We start from the raw sequence: 24,359 nt of genomic DNA, 5'->3' as shown, positions 1-24,359 counted from the left end.
AGGGACTGGGCACTGTCGGAGGGTCAGTGCTGAGGGAGCGCCGCACTGTCGGAGGGTCAGTGCTGAGGGAGTGGGCACTGTCGGAGGGTCAGTGCTGAGGGAGTGCCACACTGTCAGAGGGTCAGTGCTGTGGCATTGGGCACTGTCGGAGAGTCAGTGCTGAGGGAGTGCCGCACTGTCGGAGGGTCAGTGCTGAGGGAGTGCCGCATTGTCGGAGGGTCAGTGCTGAGGGAGTGCCGCACTGTCGGAGGTTCAGTGCTGAGGGAGGGCCGCACTGTCGGAGGGTCAGTGCAGAGGGAGGGCTGTACTGTTGGAGCGTCAATGCTGAGGGAGGGCCGCACTGTTGGATGGTCAGTGCTGAGGGAGGGCCGTACTGTCGGAGGGTCAGTGCTGAGGGAGTGCCGCACTGTCGGTGAGTCAGTGCTGAGGGAGTGGACACTGTCGGAGGGTCAGTGCTGAGGGAGTGCCGCACTGTCGGAGGGTCAGTGCTGAGGGAGGGCCGCACTGTCGGAGGGTCAGTGCTGAGGGAGGGCCGCACTGTTGGAGGGTCAGTGCTGAGGGAGTGCCGCACTGTCAGAGAGTCAGTGCTGAGGGAGTGGGCACTGTCGGAGGGTCAGTGCTGAGGGAGTGGGCACTGTCAGAGGGTCAGTGCTGAGGGAGTGCCGCACTGTCGGAGGGTCAGTGCTGAGGGAGTGGGCACTGTCGGAGGGTCAGTGCTGAGGGAGTGCCGCACTGTCGGAGGGTCAGTGCTGAGGGAGTGCCGCACTGTCGGAGGGTCAGTGCTGAGGGAGCGCCGCACTGTCGGAGGGTCAGTGCTGAGGGAGTGGGCACTGTCGGAGGGTCAGTGCTGAGGGAGTGCCACACTGTCAGAGGGTCAGTGCTGTGGCATTGGGCACTGTCGGAGAGTCAGTGCTGAGGGAGTGCCGCACTGTTGGAGGGTCAGTGCTGAGGGAGTGCCGCACTGTTGGAGGGTCAGTGCTGAGGGAGGGCTGTACTGTTGGAGGGTCAGTGCTGAGGGACTGGGCACTGTCGGAGGGTCAGTGCTGAGGGAGCGCCGCACTGTCGGAGGGTCAGTGCTGAGGGAGTGGGCACTGTCGGAGGGTCAGTGCTGAGGGAGTGCCACACTGTCAGAGGGTCAGTGCTGTGGCATTGGGCACTGTCGGAGAGTCAGTGCTGAGGGAGTGCCGCACTGTCGGAGGGTCAGTGCTGAGGGAGTGCCGCATTGTCGGAGGGTCAGTGCTGTGGGAGTGCCGCACTGTCGGAGGTTCAGTGCTGAGGGAGGGCCGCACTGTCAGAGGGTCAGTGCAGAGGGAGGGCTGTACTGTTGGAGCGTCAATGCTGAGGGAGGGCCGCACTGTTGGATGGTCAGTGCTGAGGGAGGGCCGTACTGTCGGAGGGTCAGTGCTGAGGGAGTGCCGCACTGTCGGTGAGTCAGTGCTGAGGGAGTGGACACTGTCGGAGGGTCAGTGCTGAGGGAGTGCCGCACTGTCGGAGGGTCAGTGCTGAGGGAGGGCCGCACTGTCGGAGGGTCAGTGCTGAGGGAGGGCCGCACTGTTGGAGGGTCAGTGCTGAGGGAGTGCCGCACTGTCAGAGAGTCAGTGCTGAGGGAGTGGGCACTGTCGGAGGGTCAGTGCTGAGGGAGTGGGCACTGTCAGAGGGTCAGTGCTGAGGGAGTGCCGCACTGTCGGAGGGTCAGTGCTGAGGGAGTGGGCACTGTCGGAGGGTCAGTGCTGAGGGAGTGCCACACTGTCGGAGGGTCAGTGCTGAGGGAGTGGGCACTGTCGGAGGGTCAGTGCTGAGGGAGGGCCGCACTGTTGGAGGGTCAGTGCTGAGGGAAGGCTGTACTGTTGGAGGGTCAGTGCTGAGGGAGGGCTGTACTGTTGGAGGGTCAGTGCTGTGGGAGTGCCGCACTGTCAGAGGGTCAGTGCTGAGGAAGTGCCGCACTGTCAGAGGGTCAGTGCTGAGGGAGTGGGCACTGTCGGAGGGTCAGAGCTGTGGGAGCGCCGCACTTTCGGAGGGTCAGTGCTGAGGGAGTGCCGCACTGTCAGAGGGTCAGTGCTGTGGGAGTGGGCAGAGTCGGGGGGTCAGTGCTGAGGGAGTGGGCACTGTCGGAGGGTCAGTGCTGTGGGAGTGCCGCACTGTTGGAGGGTCAGTGCTGAGGGAGTGGGCTCTGTCGGAGGGTCAGTGCTGTGGGAGTGCCGCACTGTTGGAGGGTCAGTGCTGAGGGAGTGGGCTCTGTCGGAGGGTCAGTGCTGAGGGAGTGGGCTCTGTCGGAGGGTCAGTGCTGAGGGAGCGCCGCAATGTTGGAGGGTCAGTGCTGAGGGAGTGGGCTCTGTCGGAGGGTCAGTGCTGAGGGAGTGCCGCACTGTCAGAGGGTCAGTGCTGTGGGAGTGCCGCACTGTCGGAGGGTCAGTGCTGAGGGAGTGGGCACTGTCGGAGGGTCAGTGCTGTGGGAGTAGGCACTGTCGGAGGGTCAGTGCTGTGGGAATGGGCACTGTTTGAGGGTCAGTGCTGTGGGAGTGGGCACTGTCGGAGGGTCAGTGCTGTGGGAGTGCCGCACTGTCAGAGGGTCAGTGCTGAGGGAGTGGGCACTGTCGGAGGGTCAGTGCTGTGGGAATGGGCACTGTCGGAGGGTCAGTGCTGAGGGAGTGCCGCACTGTCAGAGGGACAGTGCTGAGGGAGTGGGCACTGTCAGAGGCTCAGTGCTGAGGGAGTGGACACTGCCAGAGTGTCAGTGCTGTGGGAGTGGGCACTGTCGGATGGTCAGTGCTGAGGAAGTGCCACACTGTCGGAGGGTCAGTGCTGAGGGAGTGGACACTGTCGGAGGGTCAGTGCTGTGGGAGTGCCGCACTGTCGGAGGGTCAGTGCTGAGGGAGTGGGCACTGTCGGAGGGTCAGTGCTGAGGGAGTGGGCACTGTCGGAGGGTCAGTGCTGAGTGTGTGCCGCACTGTCAGAGGGTCAGTGCTGTTGGAGTGGGCACTGTCAGAGGGTCAGTGCTGAGGGAGTGGGCACTGTCGGAGGGTCAGTGCTGAGTGTGTGCCGCACTGTCAGAGGGTCAGTGCTGTTGGAGTGGGCACTGTCAGAGGGTCAGTGCTGAGGGAGTGGGCACTGTCGGAGGGTCAGTGCTGAGGGAGTATACCACATCTCCCCTTATCACCAGTTCTTACCCCCCTTGTGTGTTTATACTATCTCCCTCCCCAACACATCCACACCATTCCCTACTGCACCCATTCCCAGTGGGAGTGAGCCCCACATTCCCCCCCACTCCCAGTGGGAGTGAGCCCCACATTCCCCCTCACTCCCAGTGGGAGTGAGCCCCACGTGGGCGACACAGTGGCACAGTGGTTAGCATTGCTGCCTCACAGCACCTCAGACCCGGGTTCAATTCCCGACTCAGGCGACTGACTGTGTGGAGTTTGCACGTTCTCCCTGTGTCTGCGTGGGTTTCCTCCGGGTGCTCCGGTTTCCTCCCACAGTCCAAAGATGTGCAGGTCAGGTGAATTGGCCATGCTAAATTGCCCGTAGTGTTAGGTAAGGGGTAAATGTAGGGGTATGGGTGGGTTGTGCTTCGGCGGGTCGGTGTGGACTTGTTGGGCCGAAGGGCCTGTTTCCACACTGTAAGTCTAATCTAAGAGTTCAACATTCCCAGTGGGAGTGAGCCCCACATTCCCTCCCACTCCCAGTGGGAGTGAGCCCCACATTCCCCCTCACTCCCAGTGGGAGTGAGCCCCACATTCCCAGTGGGAGTGAGCCCCACATTCCCTCCCACTCCCAGTGGGAGTGAGCCCAGTGTGTTCAGTGTCTCTAGCGCCTGTTGTCTCCCTGTGTCTGTGATTCCCAGCTCTTCTGTCGAGCGGTAAAGTGCTGGGAAGGGGAGAGTTGTGAGACATTGGAAAACATTTGTTCAGGAAGGGGTTAAGGATACAGAGCCGCTCCCTCCTCCCAGAGCCTGGAGAGGGTGTGGAATGAATATTTAAGTAGGTGACTGTTGCATTCTCCCTCTTGTTGTTGAGTTTAACCTTGGTTCTTAGTGCTTCTGCTTTGGAGACGAATTCTTTTGTAAGTCAGCGTGGGGCTGGATTTGTGTTACTGTTTGTGTTTTAATTGTGGGGAAGGGGATGAGGCAGGGAGAGAGGAGGGGAGCTGTTTGTGAAGGAGTCTGTACTGGGCTCCTCAGGAAGGAGGGAACCAGAATTTTACCTTCCTTTTAGTCAGGCCTGTGTTCCCCCAGAAAGACATCCATGTTGATAAAAAAAACCTGTTAGATTCAGCTGCTGTGAGGAGGGTGGTGGGTGAATTTAGGAACAGTAGCTGTTTTTCAAACCGCTCCCCTTTCTCATTTCTACCCTGGGCGTTATCTCCAGCATCGTTAAGAGCTTAAAATTCCTCCTTGGAATCTTCCTCCTTCCCTCAGCCACCATTTTCACTCTCTCTTGTGTCCCTTATGTTGGGGAGTTGTTTGTCTAGAGACGCTCTCTGTGTGTGTGTGTAAATCTAACATCATTTCCTTTTTAGCAAATTTTAAGTCATTTTTCGCCTGCCCAATTTCCCAACTGCTAATCCCCCCTTCACTCCCCCCTCCTCCTCCCACGGACCAGACAGAAATAAACTGTTTTCTGTCTTCTGTTTTATGGAATTAAAGCCAATCTTTCGGGAATTGTTGACTCCGTGATCTGTAGGATCTCTCTCTCTCTCTCTCTCGTTTTAAAATGAAACCTCCTGTTTCTCCTGGAGAAACTTTGTGAGTGAGAGAGTGTGTGTAAAATTCTCTTACAGCTCTGAAATTGATGTTTTTATCCCCCCTCCTCTGCCTTTTTTCAAGGAATGGTCTTTTTGTTTTATTCTGTCGCCTGGATTTTCTGTGATTTTTGTTTTTTAAAAACTTTTTTTTTGTTGTGTTGTGTTTTCTCTCTGGAAGGCAGGTCGGAGATGACTGGGACAGCAGCTGGACTGATGGTGCTCACAGCCGGTAAGGCACTGTCCCCCTTGGGGTAGGGGACTGATGGCTGGGACTGGGGCTGGATTGTGATGTTTTGTCCTCTGGGATTAGAGTCACACACAGCTCTCTTTATTTCCAAAAGGGGGTGGAGGGGGTGAAAGGAAAAGGATTTTGTTTTCTCCCTGTTGCTACGTGCACACGCACAGAAACAGGGCTGTGGTCTGAGGGACTGGCCCTATGGGATCCTTCTGTGCGTTGTTTGCTCTCGCTCCAGCCCAGTTACTATACAGAGGGAAGATTATTTGTATCTCTCACTTCTCCTCCCTGTGTGTGTGTGTGTGTGTGTGTGTGTGTGTCTATTTGTCTGTCCCTCCATCTGTCTCTGTCTCTCACTCTTTCTCTCTCTTGCTGTGTGTGTGTCAGTGTCTCTCTCTCTTGCTCTGTGTGTCAGTCTCTCTCGCTCTCTCTCACTATGTGTGTGTCAGTCTCTCTCTGGCTTTGTGTGTGTGTGTCAGTGTCTCTCTCTTGCTCTGTGTTGTGTGTGTCAGTTTCTATCTCGCTGTGTGTGTCAGTCTCTCTCTCTCGCTCTGTGTGTCAGTCTCTCTCACTGTGTGTGTGTGTGTGTATATGTCAGTCTCTCTCGCTCTCTCACTGTGTGTGTCAGTCTCTCTCTCTGGCTGTGTGTGTGTGTGTGTGTGTGTGTGTGTGTGTGTGTGTGATCTAAGATTGCATTATGGATGTTTCCCCATGTCCATCAGGGGACTGTACAAACACTGGTCCCACTGGAGAACTTGCACACGCTCCGGTGGTATCTGTGAGCAGGGGAGAGGAGTTGAAGGAGCTGGGACCTGGTGGGTTGGAAGTGAGTGCTGTGTTTCTGCACCCACCACAAGCTGCCAGCTTTCTGTCTGTTCCAGATTATCACCTTCCCCCAGTGTTTCCCTTTGTGTGAGTGAATCAAGGGGTTATTGAAGGGGAGGGGGTGAGAAGCTGGATTTAAGGATGATCTGAGCAGCCATGATCTCACTGAATGCTAGGGAGGACTTGATGGGCCGAATGGCCCCCGACTGCTGCAGATGTGATCAGTCTGTGGCGTTGTGAATTTGATGGCCAGTATATCGGCCGTTCCTTCCTGGGTCAGAATCCTGGGATTCCCTCCCTCAGGGACATTGTGGGTCTCCCCTACAGCACATGGACTGCAGCGGGTCAGGGAGGCAGCTCACCCCCCACCTTCCCAAGGGGGGCAACTAGGGACGGTCGGATTGGAATATCCAGCCCTGAGAGGGAGGGAGTTAAAGGGGGACTCTGACTGTGTGCTCCCCCAGGGGTCAACTAATGTCCTTGAGGGAAGGATATTTCCTGTCCTCACTTGGTCTGGGCTGATGTGTGACTCCAGATCCACACAACGATGGGGCTGTCCCTTAACTAATTCCTCTGTCACCCTTCCCTGGGTCTGTCACCCCCCCTCCCTGGCTCTGTCACGCCTTTTATAAACCACCTGCCTATTTTGGGTGATGTTAACACTGGGTGACCATCCAAAATGCTGTAAGGGCCATTGCTGTGATTTTCTGGATTTCTCCCCCACCTTTTTTCCCCCCTCCTCCTCCCTCCCCCTCCCTCCCCCCCCCCCACCTCTTTCCCTCCTCCTCCCTCCCCCCACCTCTTTCCACCTCCTTTTCCCTCCTCCCTCCACCTCCTTTTCCCCCCTCCTCCTCCTCCCCCCCCACCCTGTTTCTCCCCCCGGTGGAGTGTGTCCCTCAGTCTGTAGATTTTATTCCTGCTGCTAATTGTTCCTGTTTTACGATTTGCGTGTGACCTCTCTGGTTGGCAAAAGTTTTAAAAAATCTTTGTAGGGCCATAAAACATAGACTTTAATCCGAGCTGCCTCCAGCTGGGCCTTGCTTGCCTTGGAGTTAGTGCTGCCTTTCCTGGTTTCCTTGCCCTGTACCCCACTGGGAGGGGGAGGGGGAGGGAGGTAGTCACCTTGAGATGCCCCAGCCTCTCCCTGTAGCTCAGACCCTCCAACCCTGGCAACATCCTTGTCAATCTTTTCTGAACCCTTTCAAGTTTCACAACATCTTTCCGATAGGAAGGAGACCAGAATTGCACCCAATATTCCAACAGCGGCCTAACCAATGTCCTGTACAGCCGCAACATGACCCTCCCAACTCCTGTACTCAATACTCTGACCAATAAAGGAAAGCATACCAAACGCTGCCTTCACTATCCTGTAGTGATGCAACTATCCAGACGGGATTTGAGAGTTTAAGCTCCAGGGAGAGGCTGAACAGGCTGGGGCTGTTTTCCCTGGAGCGTCGGAGGCTGAGGGGTGACCTTATAGAGGTTTATAAAATCATGAGGGGCATGGAGAGGGTAAATAGACAAGGTCTTTTCCCTGGGGTGGGGGAGTCCAGAACTAGAGGGGCATAGGTTTAGGGTGAGAGGGGAAAGATATAAAAGGGACCTAAGGGGCAACTTTTTCCCCCAGAGGGTGGTACGTGTATGGGATGAGCTGCCAGAGGAAGTGGTGGGGGCTGGTACAATGACAGCATTTAAGAGGCACCTGGATGGGGACATGGATAGGAAGGGTTTGGGGGGATATGGGCCGGGTGCTGGCAGGTGGGACTAGATTAGGTTAGGATATCTGGGTCAGCATGGATGAGTTGGGCCGAAGGGCCTGTTTCTGTGCTGTACGTCTCTGTGACTCTGCAACATCAGGATGGTGCATTGATGTGGTACCTTATGTGAAACACATCCCAGGAGATTTCTTCACCTCTACCCCCCCCCCCCCCCCCCCAGCCCCACCTCATCGGATCCTGCCCCTTTTAAGAAGGGGGGAGAAGGTGGTTTAAAGAGACCTGCCCCTCCTCTAGAGAGGGTGTGTTCTCGGAAGGAATGGCCTGGAGGAGGAACATGCAGGAGAGAGTTGGAGTGATGGAATTATTCCTGATGTGTGCACATCACCCGGGCTGTCCCTGTGTTACCGTCTGGGGGAACGTGCGGTTATAAACCGGTCCCTGTTTTCTCCAAGTGAAGACACGCCTGGCCACCTTAATAAATGTCTTTATAAAGGTGGTGACAGGTGCTAGAGAAATGAATGTTATGTGTCTGGGAGGTGGAGGGTTTGAGGGAAATCGGGGGGGGGGGGTTGGAATGATGGGGTCTGTCTGTCTGTCTCTGTGTGTGTGTGTCTCTCTCTCTCTCTCGCTGTCTGTCTGTGTGTGTGCCTCTCTCTCTCTGTCTGTGTGTGTGTGTCTCTCTCTGTCTGTCTGTCTGGATGGAGTGCACCGTTGTGCGTGGGACACTGCAAGGTGTGGGATGGGGGTCTGGGGGTGATGCAGGTTCCCATGGGTGGGGGGTTGTGGTGGTGGTGGTGAGGGAGGCAGGGATCTGCGGGAGTTATTGAAGAGATTGCGGGGCCCGCGTTCCCCACCCTCACCCCTCCCCCCCCCCCCCCCCCCCCCCCCGGGTCTGACAGCGTGGGAAACCTGCACCAGGAGGCAATCTCTGAGCTGCCTGCTCCCCCTCCCCCGCTCTGGGGCTCAGGGGGTTAAACCCCGAGGGGTCCGGGAGATGGGGGGGGGTGAGGAAGGGGAGTGGGCAGGAAGCCGAGGGCAGTGAGACGTTTCTGGGGAGGGGGAAACGGGTGATTTTGGGTGAATTTGTGAGGGGGTGGTGCGGTTTCCCCTCTGGATGGGGTGGAGGGGAGGCGGAAGAGTGTGTTTGGATCCTGTCCGGAGGGATTTGGGAAGGTGTAGAAGGGGCAGGAATTTTCTCTCCATCCCTTGGAACGCAGTAAAACGTCATCCGGGTCAGAAGAGTCGATGTGTTTCTTTTCCAACCTCCCCTGTGGGTTTTTGGCTGCTGTTTAACCAGAGAATGGGAGCAGGAGCAGGCCATTCGGCCCCTCCATCCTGCTACCTCATTCAATAGGATCACAGCCAATTGCCCAACTCAGTCCCCCGTTCCTAGTTACCTTCCTGCTCCCCACCCTGTATACTTCATTTCCCAGTAGCCTCAAGTGCAACAGGCTGGAGGAGGAGGGGCTGAATGGCTGAACAGGCCGTTAATCCCAGCAAATCCACACCAACCCTCAAGAGTTACCTGACCCATTCCCCTCTGACTAATGCACGCAACACTATGGGACAATTCCCCATGGCCAACCCACCCTAACCTGCACATCCCTGGACACCATGGGACAATTCCCCGTGGCCAATCCACCCTAACCTGCACATCCCTGGACACCATGGGACAATTTCCCATGGCCAATCCACCCTAACCTGCACATCCCTGGGCACTATGGGACAATTTCCCATGGCTGACCCACCCTAACCTGCACATCCCTGGGCACTATGGGACAATTTCCTACGGCCAATCCACCCTAACCTGCACATCCCTGGGCACTATGGGACAATTCCCCATGGCCAATCCGCCCTAACCTGCACATCCCTGGGCACTAGGGGACAATTTCCCATGGCCAATCCACCCTGACCTGCACATCCCTGGGCACTATGGGACATGAACTGGGATCCGGGGTTGTTCTCGTGTTTGGCTGCTTGTGGGATCTTGCTGTGTGCTGGCTGGTGGTTACATTTCCTGCATTACCGTGGGGTGGGACTCCTCCCTTTCCTGGGACTTGCTCCAGGCTGGGGCAGGTGCTATGTAAATGTATGTTTTTGCCCAGGGGGGGTGTGTGGGACTCCCTCTCGCAGGAAGCAGGGTGGGATAGAGTGTGGGGAGAATTGTCGATTTTTATATTGAAGTGGGGGGTGGGGAAGTTGATTTAAAGACATGAAGATGAGAGAGGGACGGGAGGTTGCGAGGCTGGGTGGGGGGGGGGGTGGCAACAGTACCAGCACAGAACAGAGGGGCCAAATGGCCTGTTTCTGTGCTGGGAACACCGCTGCTCAGTCCTGGTGGGTGTCACTGACTCTCTGATCCCTTGGAGATATGGTCTCCCTCGTCGACTCGATCAAAACCCTCCCCTCTGGGGAGGGGGTCACGAAACGCTGCAAATCCATCTCCCCCTTAACCTTCCCTGCTCCAAGGGGAACGGTCTCTGCTCTGTCTCTCTCCATGAACCAAAGCCCCTTAACCCCAGGAAGTCCCTGGGAAATCTCACCCACACTGTGCGAGTGTGCTCGCCTGTGTCCCTGTGCATGCGTGTCAGTGCGTGTGTTCTAGAATTGTTACACAAATCTCCTTCATGAGTAAAGGTCCCACCATGAACTTCCTCGTTTTGTCACTCTCTCCTTCCTACCCGTATTTATCCAGGCCTGTCTCCCGTCTGTGTTCCCTTACGGTCTGACCTGCCCGCATAACTTACTTTCTCATTGTTTCAGAATTCGTGACCCAGTATTTGAACTGTAGCCTTGAATATTATCACATTTTAGAGCCGTACAGACCCTTCGGTCCAACTCGTCCCTGCTGACCCAGATATCCCAACCCAATCTAATCCTGTTAGTCAGCACTTGGCCCATATCCCCCCAAACCCTTCCTATCTATGTCCCCATCCAGATGCCTCTTAAATGCTGTCATTGTACCAGCCCCCACCACTTCCTCTGGCAGCTCATCCCATACACGTACCACCCTCTGGGGGAAAAAGTTGCCCCTTAGGTCCCTTTTATATCTTTCCCCTCTCACCCTAAACCTATGCCCCTCTAGTTCTGAACTCCCCCACCCCAGGGAAAAGACCTTGTCTATTTACCCTCTCCATGCCCCTCATGATTTTATAAACCTCTATAAGGTCACCCCTCAGCCTCCGACGTTCCAGGGAAAACAGCCCCAGCCTGTTCAGCCTCTCCCTGTAGCTCAGACCCTCCAACCCTGGCAACATCCTTGTCAATCTTTTCTGAACCCTTTCAAGTTTCACAACATCTTTCCGATAGGAAGGAGACCAGAATTGCACCCAATATTCCAACAGCGGCCTAACCAATGGGGGCTGGTACAATGACAACATTTTAAGACGTCTAGATGGGGAAATGGATAGGAAGGGTTGAGAGGGATATGGGCCGGGTGCTGGCAAATGGGACTGCATGAGGTTAGGATATCTGGGTCAGCACGGAGAGGATGGGTCGAAGGGTCTGTTTCTGTGCTGTGAGAGTCTCTCTGCCCACGATGTGATCCCCAGTTGACGTGCTGCCAAGTGATTGTGTCATCTGCAAATGTCGAAATTGTTACCCTCTCCACTGAGTCAAGAATCTCAAAACAGCAAGTGATCGCTGGTGTCAACACTGTTTATCTTTTAATGTCATGTTTTGAGTTGAAATGTTGGATCTTTTAATTAAAGTGTCTGGCCCTGGCTCTGGTTAGTGAACCGCTGATGTTACACATAGAACCCATTCCCTGTTTTGTGTTTATTTAAAATCCTCTTTCCCTGCTCAACGCTTTTATTGTTAACTCCGTCGCATTTATACAACTTTAGACTTTTCATTGCCAACCTCCCTTTTTTTTTCTCCGGGAAGAACTTGCATTTCTTTAGCGCCCGTCACCACCTTGATTCTAATCCGAGAGTCTCCAGGGAGAGGCAACAGGCCGTTGTTTCCCTCCCAGCCTGCCCGGTGTAAATGATCGCGACTGATCTGATTTTCCCGAACCCTCGACGGCCCACAGTGATCCCAGCGAACGGGCTGCAGGGAGGGGCTGAATGGTCTCGTTCCCATCCCTGCTTTCTGGGTCTCCCCATCCCTGTCACCTGGTTTGAGAAGACGGGTGGGGGAGCGTGGGCAGCTGTCCTATTCCTGCACAGCAAGATCCCACTAACGGCAATGGGAGACTGACCCAGACTGCATTTGGTTTGTTTTATTCTGGCAAGTGTGATTTGTTTTTTTTCCCCAGCCTGCACCGGTACAGCACAGGAGGCCCTTTGGCCCCCGAATGTCCTACTGAACGTGACATCAAATTAAACGAATCCCCTCCTCCTGCTCTAGGTCCCTATCTCTCCATCCCGTGTTTATCGTAAAGCCCCTTAAACCTGCCCCCTGTATCGTATTTGCCCCCTCCAACAACCCCCAGCATCGTGTCCCACACTCCTACCCCTCTCTGGGTAAAAACCCTTCCCACGTCACATCTCCTTTGAACCTTCCCCTCTCACCTTAAATGCTTGTCCCCCACCCCGAGTATGAGATGATTCAGCTCTGGGGTCAAGATTCTAACAGACAAACCCTATCACTGCATCTCCGAATTTTATAAACGTCTCCCCTCAGTCTCCAATGTTCCAGAGAAGTTCTCCACCCTCTCTTTACAGCTCACACCCTCTAATCCAGGTAACATCCTGGTAAACCCTCCATCTCTACCCTAGTGTTATACAGGGACAGACCTGTCCCCACCAGTACTGTACCCCAGTGTTATACAGTGACAGACCTGTCCCCCACCAGGTCTGTACCCCAGTGTTATACAGTGACAGACCTGTCCCCCACCAGGTCTGTACCCCAGTGTTATACAGGGACAGACCTGTCCCCCACCAGTACTGTACCCCAGTGTTATACAGGGACAGACCTGTCCCCCACCAGTACTGTACCCCAGTGTTATACAGGGACAGATCTGTCCCCCACCAGGTCTGTACCCCAGTGTTATACAGGGACAGACCTGTCCCCCACCAGGTCTGTACCCCAGTGTTATACAGTGACAGACCTGTCCCCCACCAGTACTGTATCCCAGTGTTATACAGTGACAGACCTGCCCCCACCAGTACTGTACCCCAGTGTTATACAGTGACCGACCTGTCCCCCACCAGGTCTGTACCCCAGTGTTATACAGTGACAGACCTGTCCCCCACCAGGTCTGTACCCCAGAGTTAAACTGTGACAGACCTGTCCCCACCAGTACTGTACCCCAGTGATATACAGGGACAGACCTGTCCCCACCAGGACTGTTCCCCAGTGTTATACAGGGACAGTCCTGTCGCCCACCAGGACTGTACCCCAGTGTTATACAGGGACAGACCTGTCCCCCACCAGTACTGTACCCCAGTGTTATACAGGGACAGACCTGTCCCCCACCAGTACTGTACCCCAGTGTTATACAGTGACAGACCTGTCCCCCACCAGTACTGTACCCCAGTGTTATACAGGGACAGTCCTGTCCCCACCAGTACTGTACCCCAGTGTTATACAGTGACAGACCTGTCCCCCACCAGTACTGTACCCCAGTGTTATACAGGGACAGTCCTGTCCCCACCAGTACTGTACCCCAGTGTTATACAGGGACAGACCTGTCCCCCACCAGGTCTGTAACCCAGTGTTATACAGTGACAGACCTGTCCCCCACCAGTACTGTATCCCAGTGTTATACAGTGACAGACCTGCCCCCACCAGTACTGTACCCCAGTGTTATACAGTGACCGACCTGTCCCCCACCAGGTCTGTACCCCAGTGTTATACAGTGACAGACCTGTCCCCCACCAGGTCTGTACCCCAGAGTTAAACTGTGACAGACCTGTCCCCACCAGTACTGTACCCCAGTGATATACAGGGACAGACCTGTCCCCACCAGGACTGTTCCCCAGTGTTATACAGGGACAGTCCTGTCGCCCACCAGGACTGTACCCCAGTGTTATACAGTGACAGACCTGTCCCCCACCAGGTCTGTACCCCAGAGTTAAACTGTGACAGACCTGTCCCCACCAGTACTGTACCCCAGTGATATACAGGGACAGACCTGTCCCCACCAGGACTGTTCCCCAGTGTTATACAGGGACAGTCCTGTCGCCCACCAGGACTGTACCCCAGTGTTATACAGTGACAGACCTGTCCCCCACCAGTACTGTACCCCAGTGTGATACAATGGGATGGTGGGTGAATGCAAGAGAGGGGAGTGGGAGGGGTGTGGGGAATTGAGTGCTGTTCCGGCATTGGGAAGGGAGGTTTTGAGACTGAATATTGTTGGAATTTTCCAAAGCCAGGGGTAATGAAGGGAAGTCGATGCAGAGCGACACTCCCTGATCATTCCATGAAGCAGCTGACCTTGAACAGTATTCGAGGTCAGCTCTGAGTGTGTGTGAGTGAGAGAGAGATGCAGGAGACATGAGGCTGATCTGATCAGCTTTCACTTGTTGTTTTATTTTGGAGATTACAGCCCCCAGGCGAGATTTTAGCAGCTGCTTTATCTGTGCAATGTCCTCACAATGAGACAGTGAATTTAACCACCTCTGCACCCACCAGTGTTAGTGACAGACCTGTCCCCACCAGTACTGTACCCCAGTGTTATACAGTGACAGACCTGTCCCCACCAGTACTGTACCCCAGTGTTACACAGGGACAGACCTGTCCCCACCAGTACTGTACCCCAGTGTTACACAGGGACAGACGTGTCCCCACCAGTACTGTACCCCAGTGTTATACAGGGACAGACCTGTCCCCACCAGTACTGTACCCCAGTGTTATACAGGGACAGACCTGTCCCCACCAGTACTGTACCCCAGTGTTATACAGGGACAGACCTGTCCCCACCAGTACTGTACCCCAGTGTTATACAGGGACAGACCTGTGCCCACCAGTACTGTACCCCAGTGTTATACAGGGACAGACCTGTGCCCACCAGTACTGTACCCCAGTGTTATACAGGGACAGACGTGTCCCCACCAGTACTGTACCCCAGTGTTACACAGGGACAGACGTGTCCCCACCAGTACTGTACCCCAGTGTGATACAGGGACAGACCTGTCCCCACCGGTACTGTACCCCAGTGTTATACAGTGACAGACCTGTCCCCCAACAGTACTGTACCCCAGTGTTATACTGGGACAGACCAGTACTATACCCCAGTGTTATACAGGGACAGGCCTGTCCCCACCAGTACTGTACCCCAGTGTTGTACAGGGACAGGCCTGTCCCCACCAGTACTGTACCCCAGTGTTGTACAGGGACAGGCCTGTCCCCACCAGTACTGTACCCCAGTGTTGTACAGGGACAGACCTGTCCCCACCAGTACTGTACCCCAGTGTTATACAGGGACAGACCTGTCCCCACCAGTACTGTACCCCAGTGTTATACAGGGACAGACCTGTCCCCACCAGTACTGTACCCCAGTGTTATACACTAACAGGCCTATCCCCACCAGTACTGTACCCCAGTGTTACACAAGGACAGACCTGTCCCCACCAGTACTGTACCCCAGTGTTACACAAGGACAGACCTGTCCCCACCAGTGCTGTCCCATTAGGAATGGGGTGTTTTGGGGGTTTTTTTATGCAGGTTGAGGTGTTCAGATGTCAGTGTGCTCCCTGTTTGTACTGTGTTCCTCACTGTCTCTCTTCACCCCTCTTGTGTTTTCCAGTGACTCGAGCTGTCTGGGCTTCAGCTGGTGAGTGCATCGCGGTTTCTCCCAGTGCCTTGTGGTCTCTGTCTCTCTCTCGGTCTCTCTGCTCCCCTTTGAGCTCTCCCTGTGCGAGGGGCTGGGGAGTGTTCCGTCATCGCTGAGGGACTGGAAAGCAGTCTCCCTGTTTGTGGCCCTGGACCGGGAGCTCTGCAGGCAATCGGATCGGGCCAATGTCTTTGCTCTGCGTCTGTCCCTCAGTAAATCGGCCTCATCTGGTCCATGTGACTCCAGGCCCCTTGTGCACACGCTGACTCTCACTGGGGTGTGGGCTGTCTCTCAGTCAGACACAGACAGTCGGTGGGGTACGGGATCTGAGACTGTTGTGATTAAACCCCCGTTCTGTCTCTGTTTTTATTTCTGTAGCTGACAACAACGATGACCGTTTTACCTACGGTGAGTACCTGAACCGTTTCTGTCCCCTGTGTTTGGTGTTCTGTGTGATCACTGTACGCCCGACCCCACAGTGTTGGCTCGTGTCACTTCTATATTTTACCCGCGTGTGACCACATGGTCCCTTGGATTCGAACCACGGCATGCTGCATTTGCGTAGCACCGTGTTATTTCTCTCTGGCTGTGTAACATTTCACCCAAATGTGGTTTGTCAGGGGTTGGACTAGATCTCACATTAGGCCATTCACCCTATCCAGCCCCTACACCCCCTCCCTATCTCTGTAACCCCCTCCAGCCCCCTACACCTCCCTCCCTATCTCTGTAACCCCCTACACCCCCTCCCTATCTCTGTAACCCCCCTCTAGCTCCTACACCTCCCTCCCTATCTCTGTAACCCCTTCCAGCCCCTACACCCCCCTCCTATCTCTGTAACTCCCTACACCCCCTCCCTATCTCTGTTACCCCCTCCAGCCCCCTACATCCCCCTCCCCATCTCTGTAACCCCCTCCAGCCACTGGGATGTTTCAACAAAAGGCGCTAGACAGATGCAGGGTGTTTTATACCTTGGGGCTGGGTGCTCTCTGAGAGACATGATGAGCATCCTTAACAGGGGATTAGCGCACAGGAAGATCCCACAGACTTGCGCATCCCCCGGACAATCTCCTTGTCTTGTTTGGTGGGGGAGGAGGGACAGGTATTGACCCAGAGACCATGGGGCATGCTCTGTCCCTCCCTCCCCACCACCCCCCCCCTCCCCCTACCCATTTACCTTTGACCCTCTCCCGAAGGCTGATTTTAACCTGGGTGTGGGGGTCCCCAGCTAGGCCCAGTATTTATCACCCCATCCCTAGTTGCCCCCCCTTGAGAAGGTGGGGGTGAGCTGCCTCCCTGACCCGCTGCAGCCCATGTGCTGTAGGGGAGACCCACAATGTCCCTGAGGGAGGGAATCCCAGGATTCTGACCCAGGAAGGAACGGCCGGTATTTAGGTTTGGGAGTCGGGATGGGGAGAGTCTTGGGGGAATGGGATGGGGTTGGGGTGGGGGGGGGGGGGGGCGCGTGTGGGTATTGATGGTCCTGTGTGTCTGAGTGTACACAATGGGATCTGGGCAGCATCGCAGCCTGCTTCCCACCCGGGAGGTGATTCCTGATTCCCAGGGTGTGCTGCGCTGTGGTGGATATTCAAGGTTGGGTTCTGGGAAGTTTTGGGAACTGCAGGGAGACCCGTCCCAGATCTGTGTGTGTGCGAGCACCAATCAAATACCTACTCTTCCCTTCCCCCTCCCTCCAGATTACTACAGGCTCCGTGTCGTAGGGCTGATCGTCGCTGCTGTACTGTGTGTCATCGGGGTCATCATCCTGTTGGGTGAGTACCTGGATATGACCCTCCGGCCGAGACTGGACCAGGGCTGTGTACGATTCCAGTGTCCGCCCGTTCACCTCCTGATGCCCCCTTCCCCAGCGCTTTCTGTGGCTGCATCTAAACCAGCACTAACCACCAACAGGGTCATAGCTCCTTGAAAGTGGAGTCGCAGGTAGATAGGATAGTGAAGGCAGCGTTTGGTATGCTTTCCTTTATTGGTCAGAGTATTGAGTACAGGAGTTGGGAGGGTCATGTTGCGGCTGTACAGGACATTGGTTAGGCCACTGTTGGAATATTGTGTGCAATTCTGGTCTTCCTATCGGAAAGATAATGTGAAACTTGAAAGGGTTCAGAAAAGATTTACAAGGATGTTGCCAGGGTTGGAGGGTCTGAGCTACAGGGAGAGGCTGAACAGGCTGGGGCTGTTTTCCCTGGAGCGTCGGAGGCTGAGGGGGGACCTTATAGAGGTTTATAAAATCATGAGGGGCATGGAGAGGGTAAATAGGCAAGGTCTTTTCCCCCTGGGGTGGGGGAGACCAGAACTAGAGGGGCATAGGTTTAGGGTGAGAGGGGAAAGATATAAAAGGGACCTAAGGGGCAACGTTTTCCCCCAGAGGGTGGTACGTGTATGGGATGAGCTGCCAGAGGAAGTGGTGGGGGCTGGTACAATGACAGCATTTAAGAGGCACCTGGATGGGAACATGATATTATTAACCTGGGGAGGGTTCCGGAGAGATTTCCCGGGATGTTGCCGGGAATGGGAGGGTGGGAGTTATAACGAAAGGCTGGATAGGCTGGGAGTCTGTTCCCCGGAGCGTCGGAGGCTGAGGGGTGACCTTATAGAGATTTATAAAACCATGATGGGGACAGAGAGGGTGAATGGGGTGTGTCTATTCCCCCAGGGTGGGGGGGATTTGAAGACCAGGGGGGCACATGTTTAAGGGGAGAGGAGAGAGATTTAATAAAGACACGAGGGGCAACAGTTTCCCCCAGAGGGTGGTCCGTGTGTGGGATGACCTTCCTGAGGAAGTGGGAGGGAGGGGGACAGTTACAACGTTTAAAAGGGATTTGGATAAGGACATGGACAGGGAAGGGTTGGAGGGAGATGGGCCGGGAGCAGCAGGGGGACTGGGTTAGTTTGGGGATGAGGGTCAGCACAGGCTGGATGGGCCGAAGGGCCTGTTTCCGTGCTGTAGGACTCGATGAATAGGAAGGGTTTAGAGGGATATGGGCCAAGTGCTGGCAAATGGGACTGGATTAACGTTTGGTCAGTCCAGATGAGTTAATGCAGAACTAGCCGGTGGGGGAGCGATCAAGGCAGTAGATGCCGGGTCGTGTTAACGAGACGCGGGTTACTGTCCGCTACACTTCCCATACTCTCTGCCTCCTCTCCCTCGTTGGTAATGACTGGTTCTCAGGCACTGGGGAGCTCAGACCCTCCTGGGGATGGGGTGCTTTGGGGCGTGTACAGGCTCCAATGTCAGGGGGTGGGGTGGGATAGCTCGGGAAGGATAGGTTTACCCAAGAGGGCGCCCTTCCCCAGGGAATCCTGGGAAGGTCGGACGGTGCGATTGGGGAGACTGCACCTCCATCCCTTTCCTTAAAGAATGAGAGGGGAATCTCATTGGAAAGGTGCAATGGCCTCCTGTTCCTGTATAACAGGCTGGAGGAGGAGGGGCTGAACGGCCTCTATCTCGGGTCATTAGAGCAGCATGTGGAATGTATTTGTACTTTGCGAGCTGGTGACAGGGCTATTAATCCCAAACAGATCTTTAATTTGTTTTTGTCTCCAGTCACTGTAGAGAAACTCTGTCCCTGTGTGTGTGTGTGTGTGTGTGTGTGCGCCTGTCTCTGTCTCTCTGGCGATTTTCCCAGTGAGCTCCGTTTCCCTGTTTCCTATTGATTGTTCCCACTGCCTGTCCCAGCTCTCCGAAGCCTGTACACTGTACCTTGTGACAGACCCTGGCTCGGGGCCAGGGTGACATCAGACTGTTGTGAAATTAATATTCCCACCAGCGAGTAATCTCTCATTGTCCTGTCAGCACGCTGCGTTTCTGTCACACCTTCGATTTGTGGAGAGACCGGGGGGGTGGGGGGGGAGTGATCCTCAGCCTCTGGGGATTACAAGGAGGGGTGGGGGCTCGCTGGGGAGACAGGTGACTCCAACTGGTTCATGGAGAGAGAGAGACTTCCCAACTGTGTCCAGGGAGCTTTACTCTGTATCTAACCCCGTGCTGTCCCTGGGGGTGTTTGATGGGGGACAGTGTAGAGGGAGCTTTACTCTGTATCTAACCCCGTGCTGTCCCTGTTCCTGGGAGTGTTTGATGGGGGACAGTGTAGAGAGCTTTACTCTGTATCTAACCCCGTGCTGTCCCTATCCTGGGGGTGTTTGATGGGGGACAGTGTAGAGAGAGCTTTACTCTGTATCTAACCCCGTGCTGTCCCTGTTCCTGGGAGTGTTTGATGGGGGACAGTGTAGAGGGGGCTTTACTCTGTATCTAACCCCGTACTGCCCCTGGGAGTGTTTGATGGGGGACAGTGTAGAGGGGGCTTTACTCTGTATCTAACCCCGTGCTGTCCCTATCCTGGGGGTGTTTGATGGGGGACAGTGTAGAGAGAGCTTTACTCTGTATCTAACCCCGTGCTGTCCCTGTTCCTGGGAGTGTTTGATGGGGGACAGTGTAGAGGGGGCTTTACTCTGTATCTAACCCCGTACTGCCCCTGGGAGTGTTTGATGGGGGACAGTGTAGAGGGGGCTTTACTCTGTATCTAACCCCGTGCTGTCCCTGTCCCTGGGAGTGTTTGATGGGGGACAGTGTAGAGGGAGCTTTACTCTGTATCTAACCCTGTGCTGTCCCCGTCCCTGTGATGGGGGTGGGTAGTGTAGAGGGAGCTGTATGTTCAGTTTAGGAGTGGAGAGTGATTTTCTGTGTACCTCAGCTGTTTTGAACAGAATTGGGACTGGGAGTGGTTTATAATCTCTGTCGGAGGCGACCTTTGCGTTTTCTGTGTATAATTATTTCACACACCTGATAACGAGCTTTTTTATCTCCTCTTCCCTTCAGCTGGAAAGTGTCGATGCAAATTTAATCAGAACAAGAGGTACGTTCATGTCTGTTTAAAATGTAGAAACCATTGAAATCTGCCTCAAAGAATCCCCCTCTCTCCCCATCCCACCCCCCAACATCCTGGGGGTGACCGCTGACCAGAAACTCACCAGGACCCACCACCTCAACCCAGCGGCTCCAAGAGCAGGTCAGAGGCTGGGAATCCTGCAGCGAGTGACTCCCCTCCTGACTCCCCCCAAAGCCTGTCCCCCCATCGACAAGGCCCAAGGCAGGAGGGGGGAGGGAATACTCCCCACTTGCCCCTGGGTGGGGGCAGCTCCAACAACTGTCGAGAAGCTCCACACCATCCAGGGACAAAGCAGCCCCCGGCCCCACACCCACAACCATCCCCTCCCTCCCCCCCCCCCCCCCAGTAACAGCAGTGTGTACCATCCCCTCCCTCCTCAGTAACAGCAGTGTTGTACCATCCCCTCCCTCCCCCCCACCCCCCTCAGTAACAGCAGTGTGTACCATCCCCTCCCTCCCCCCACCCCCCTCAGTAACAGCAGTGTTGTACCATCCCCTCCCTCCCCCCCCACCCCCCTCAGTAACAGCAGTGTTGTACCATCCCCTCCCTCCCACCCCACCCCCCCTCAGTAACAGCAGTGTGTACCATCCCCTCCCTCCCCCCACCCCCCTCAGTAACAGCAGTGTTGTACCATCCCCTCCCCCCTCCCCACCCCCGCTCAGTAACAGTAGTGTGTACCATCCCCTCCCTCCCCCCCCCCCCCCCTCAGTAACAGTAGTGTGTACCATCCCCCCCCCCCTCCCCCCCCCCTCCCCCCCCCTCAGTAACAGCAGTGTGTACCATCCCCCCCCCACCCCCCCCTCAGTAACAGCAGTGTGTACCATCCCCCCCCACCCCCCCTCAGTAACAGCAGTGTGTACCATCCCCCCCCCCCACCCCCCCCCCTCAGTAACAGCAGTGTGTACCATCCCCCCCCCCCACCCCCCCTCAGTAACAGCAGTGTTGTACCAGCTACAAGATGCTCTGCAGAAACTCACCAAAGACCCTCAGGCAGCACCTTCCAAACCCACGGCCCCTTCCATCTGGAAGGACAAGGGGCAGCAGGTACATGGGAACCCCCCCCCCCCCCCCACCCTCCAAGGGGCAGCAGGTACACTGGGTCAGATCAGTGACGGAAAGGCATAGTGTGTTGGGGGCTGTGATGGGAGTGAGTCACCCCCTTTGACTGTGTCTCTCCCACCCCCGTGGAGTACTGGATACTGTTGGACCTGGAGTCACTAATACTCTGTGTCTCTCCCTCCCCCTTTTCTCTCTGTCTCTCTCTCTCTCTGTCTCTGTTCCAGGACCCGGTCTAACAGTGGGATTGCCACTGCCCAGCACCTCCTCCAGCCCGGTAAGTGAGGGGGTGGGGACGGTGGGGTTTGGCACGAGGGAGCGTCGCTGCGGAGGGAGTGGGGGGAAGGGGGAGCTGGGCGTGTGTCCGGGGGTGATGCTGGGAAAGAGGGTCCCGTGGGGGAGTGGGAAGTGGGCATGGAGGGTAACAGAAGGTGTGGGGTGGGAGGGTGGAGGTCATCACCACTTGTAAACCTGACTGACTGACTATGTTTTGTCTCTGCTGTCCTCCCTGTCTGCTGTCTGCCCCCTTTGCTGTGTCCTGCACAATATTAACACTCGCTCGCTCACACTCTCCTCCTCCCTCATGTTGGCTCTGTCTCTCTCTCTGTCTCTCTCTCTGTCTCTCTCTCTGTCTCTCTCTCTGTCTCTCTCTCTGTCTCTCTCTCTGTCTCTCCTTCAGGTGAAGCGACAGAATGTTAAGTGCGGACTGGAGCTGACACTGCCCCAGGACGAGGGGGTGAAGAATTTCCTTCTCGTCCATCCCCTCCTGCTCCTTCCTCGCCTCCTGCCCTGTGATGTATCTGTTGATGACTGCGTGCTCTCTCTCTCCCCTCCCCACCCTCCGCAGTGGGGGGCTGGGTAAACGTGTAATAAATTCTGGCTGAGCCCCCAGCCCTGTGCCCTGCAGCATGTCTGTGACTGTGTCCTGCTCTGTGTCAGTCTGTGTGTGTGTGTACCCCAGTGAGAGTCAGTGTGTGTGCACGCATGCATGTGCGTCTGTACCCCAGTGAAGGTGTGTGTGTGTGTGTCTGTGTGCGCGCGCGCCTGTGCCCCAGTGAGGGTCAGTGTGCGCGCGCCTGTGCCCCAGTGAGGGTCAGTGTGCGCGCGCGCGCGCGCGCCTGTGCCCCAGTGAGGGTCAGTGTGCGCGCGCCTGTGCCCCAGTGAGGGTCAGTGTGCGCGCGCCTGTGCCCCAGTGAGGGTCAGTGTGCGCGCGCCTGTGCCCCAGTGAGGGTCAGTGTGCGCGCGCCTGTGCCCCAGTGAGGGTCAGTGTGCGCGCGCCTGTGCCCCAGTGAGGGTCAGTGTGCGCGCGCCTGTGCCCCAGTGAGGGTCAGTGTGCGCGCGCCTGTGCCCCAGTGAGGGTCAGTGTGCGCGCGCCTGTGCCCCAGTGAGGGTCAGTGTGCGCGCGCCTGTGCCCCAGTGAGGGTCAGTGTGCGCGCGCCTGTGCCCCAGTGAGGGTCAGTGTGCGCGCGCGCGCGCCTGTGCCCCAGTGAGGGTCAGTGTGTGCACGCGCGCGCGCGCGCGCCTGTGCCCCAGTGAGGGTCAGTGTGTGCGCGCGCGCGCCTGTGCCCCAGTGAGGGTCAGTGTGTGCGCGCGCGCGCGCGCGCCTGTGCCCCAGTGAGGGTCAGTGTGTGCGCGCGCGCGCCTGTGCCCCAGTGAGGGTCAGTGTGTGCACGCGCGCGCCTGTGCCCCAGTGAGGGTCAGTGTGTGCACGCGCGCGCGCGCGCGCCTGTGCCCCAGTGAGGGTCAGTGTGTGCGCGCGCGCGCGCCTGTGCCCCAGTGAGGGTCAGTGTGTGCGCGCGCGCGCGCCTGTGCCCCAGTGAGGGTCAGTGTGTGCGCGCGCGCGCGCCTGTGCCCCAGTGAGGGTCAGTGTGTGCACGCGCGCGCCTGTGCCCCAGTGAGGGTCAGTGTGTGCACGCGCGCGCCTGTGCCCCAGTGAGGGTCAGTGTGTGCACGCGCGCGCGCGCGCGCCTGTGCCCCAGTGAGGGTCAGTGTGTGCGCGCGCGCGCGCCTGTGCCCCAGTGAGGGTCAGTGTGTGCACGCGCGCGCGCGCCTGTGCCCCAGTGAGGGTCAGTGTGTGCACGCGCGCGCGCGCGCGCCTGTGCCCCAGTGAGGGTCAGTGTGTGCACGCGCGCGCGCGCGCGCGCGCCTGTGCCCCAGTGAGGGTCAGTGTGTGCACGCGCGCGCGCGCGCGCCTGTGCCCCAGTGAGGGTCAGTGTGTGCGCGCGCGCGCGCCTGTGCCCCAGTGAGGGTCAGTGTGTGCGCGCGCGCGCGCCTGTGCCCCAGTGAGGGTCAGTGTGTGCGCGCGCGCGCGCCTGTGCCCCAGTGAGGGTCAGTGTGTGCACGCGCGCGCGCGCCTGTGCCCCAGTGAGGGTCAGTGTGTGCACGCGCGCGCCTGTGCCCCAGTGAGGGTCAGTGTGTGCGCGCGCGCCTGTGCCCCAGTGAGGGTCAGTGTGTGCGCGCGCGCCTGTGCCCCAGTGAGGGTCAGTGTGTGCGCGCGCGCCTGTGCCCCAGTGAGGGTCAGTGTGTGCGCGCGCGCCTGTGCCCCAGTGAGGGTCAGTGTGTGCGCGCGCGCCTGTGCCCCAGTGAGGGTCAGTGTGTGCACGCGCGCGCCTGTGCCCCAGTGAGGGTCAGTGTGTGCACGCGCGCGCCTGTGCCCCAGTGAGGGTCAGTGTGTGCACGCGCGCGCCTGTGCCCCAGTGAGGGTCAGTGTGTGCACGCGCGCGCCTGTGCCCCAGTGAGGGTCAGTGTGTGCACGCGCGCGCCTGTGCCCCAGTGAGGGTCAGTGTGTGCACGCGCGCGCCTGTGCCGCAGTGAGGGTCAGTGTGTGCGCGCGCGCGCGCGCGCGCCTGTGCCCCAGTGAGGGTCAGTGTGTGCACGCGCGCGCGCGCGCGCCTGTGCCCCAGTGAGGGTCAGTGTGTGCACGCGCGCGCGCGCCTGTGCCCCAGTGAGGGTCAGTGTGTGCGCGCGCGCCTGTGCCCCAGTGAGGGTCAGTGTGTGCGCGCGCGCCTGTGCCCCAGTGAGGGTCAGTGTGTGCGCGCGCGCCTGTGCCCCAGTGAGGGTCAGTGTGTGCGCGCGCGCCTGTGCCCCAGTGAGGGTCAGTGTGTGCGCGCGCGCCTGTGCCCCAGTGAGGGTCAGTGTGTGCGCGCGCGCGCGCGCCTGTG

At 57.2% G+C, this 24,359-nt stretch overlaps 1 protein-coding gene across 2 annotated transcripts; it reads left to right on the top strand.

Moving 5' to 3' along the window:
• The first annotated feature begins 3,970 nt into the window (after positions 1–3,970).
• Positions 3,971–22,104, top strand: LOC132808777 (FXYD domain-containing ion transport regulator 3-like). Of its 2 annotated transcripts, none has more exons than XM_060822224.1 (8): positions 3,971–4,059; positions 4,923–4,969; positions 15,215–15,241; positions 15,620–15,649; positions 16,936–17,010; positions 20,073–20,109; positions 21,426–21,475; positions 21,878–22,104. In XM_060822224.1, exons 2-8 carry the CDS (start codon positions 4,930–4,932, stop codon positions 21,895–21,897), a joined length of 279 nt encoding a protein of 92 aa, XP_060678207.1. In that variant the 5' UTR covers positions 3,971–4,059; positions 4,923–4,929; the 3' UTR covers positions 21,898–22,104. The 2 variants fall into 2 exon arrangements, with proteins under 2 accessions (XP_060678207.1, XP_060678208.1); XM_060822225.1 differs by having other exon boundaries at positions 4,919–4,969.
• The last annotated feature ends 2,255 nt before the right edge of the window (positions 22,105–24,359 follow it).

The sequence above is a fragment of the Hemiscyllium ocellatum genome (genome assembly GCF_020745735.1).
Source record: "Hemiscyllium ocellatum isolate sHemOce1 chromosome 38 unlocalized genomic scaffold, sHemOce1.pat.X.cur. SUPER_38_unloc_5, whole genome shotgun sequence".
NCBI classification, from domain to species: domain Eukaryota; kingdom Metazoa; phylum Chordata; class Chondrichthyes; order Orectolobiformes; family Hemiscylliidae; genus Hemiscyllium; species Hemiscyllium ocellatum.
The sequence above is the reverse complement of the archived record's forward strand: the minus strand, read 5'-3'. Positions and strand labels throughout refer to the sequence as shown.

What these genes read in the sequence shown, in the direction of transcription:
- LOC132808777 (XM_060822224.1), top strand. Translation starts at nt 4,930, where the DNA reads ATGACTGGGACAGCAGCTGGACTGATGGTGCTCACAGCCG. An exon ending in AGCTGTCTGGGCTTCAGCTG is followed by an intron (nt 15,242 to 15,619) that starts GTGAGTGCATCG and finishes TTATTTCTGTAG; the next exon opens with CTGACAACAACGATGACCGT. An exon ending in AAATTTAATCAGAACAAGAG is followed by an intron (nt 20,110 to 21,425) that starts GTACGTTCATGT and finishes TCTCTGTTCCAG; the next exon opens with GACCCGGTCTAACAGTGGGA.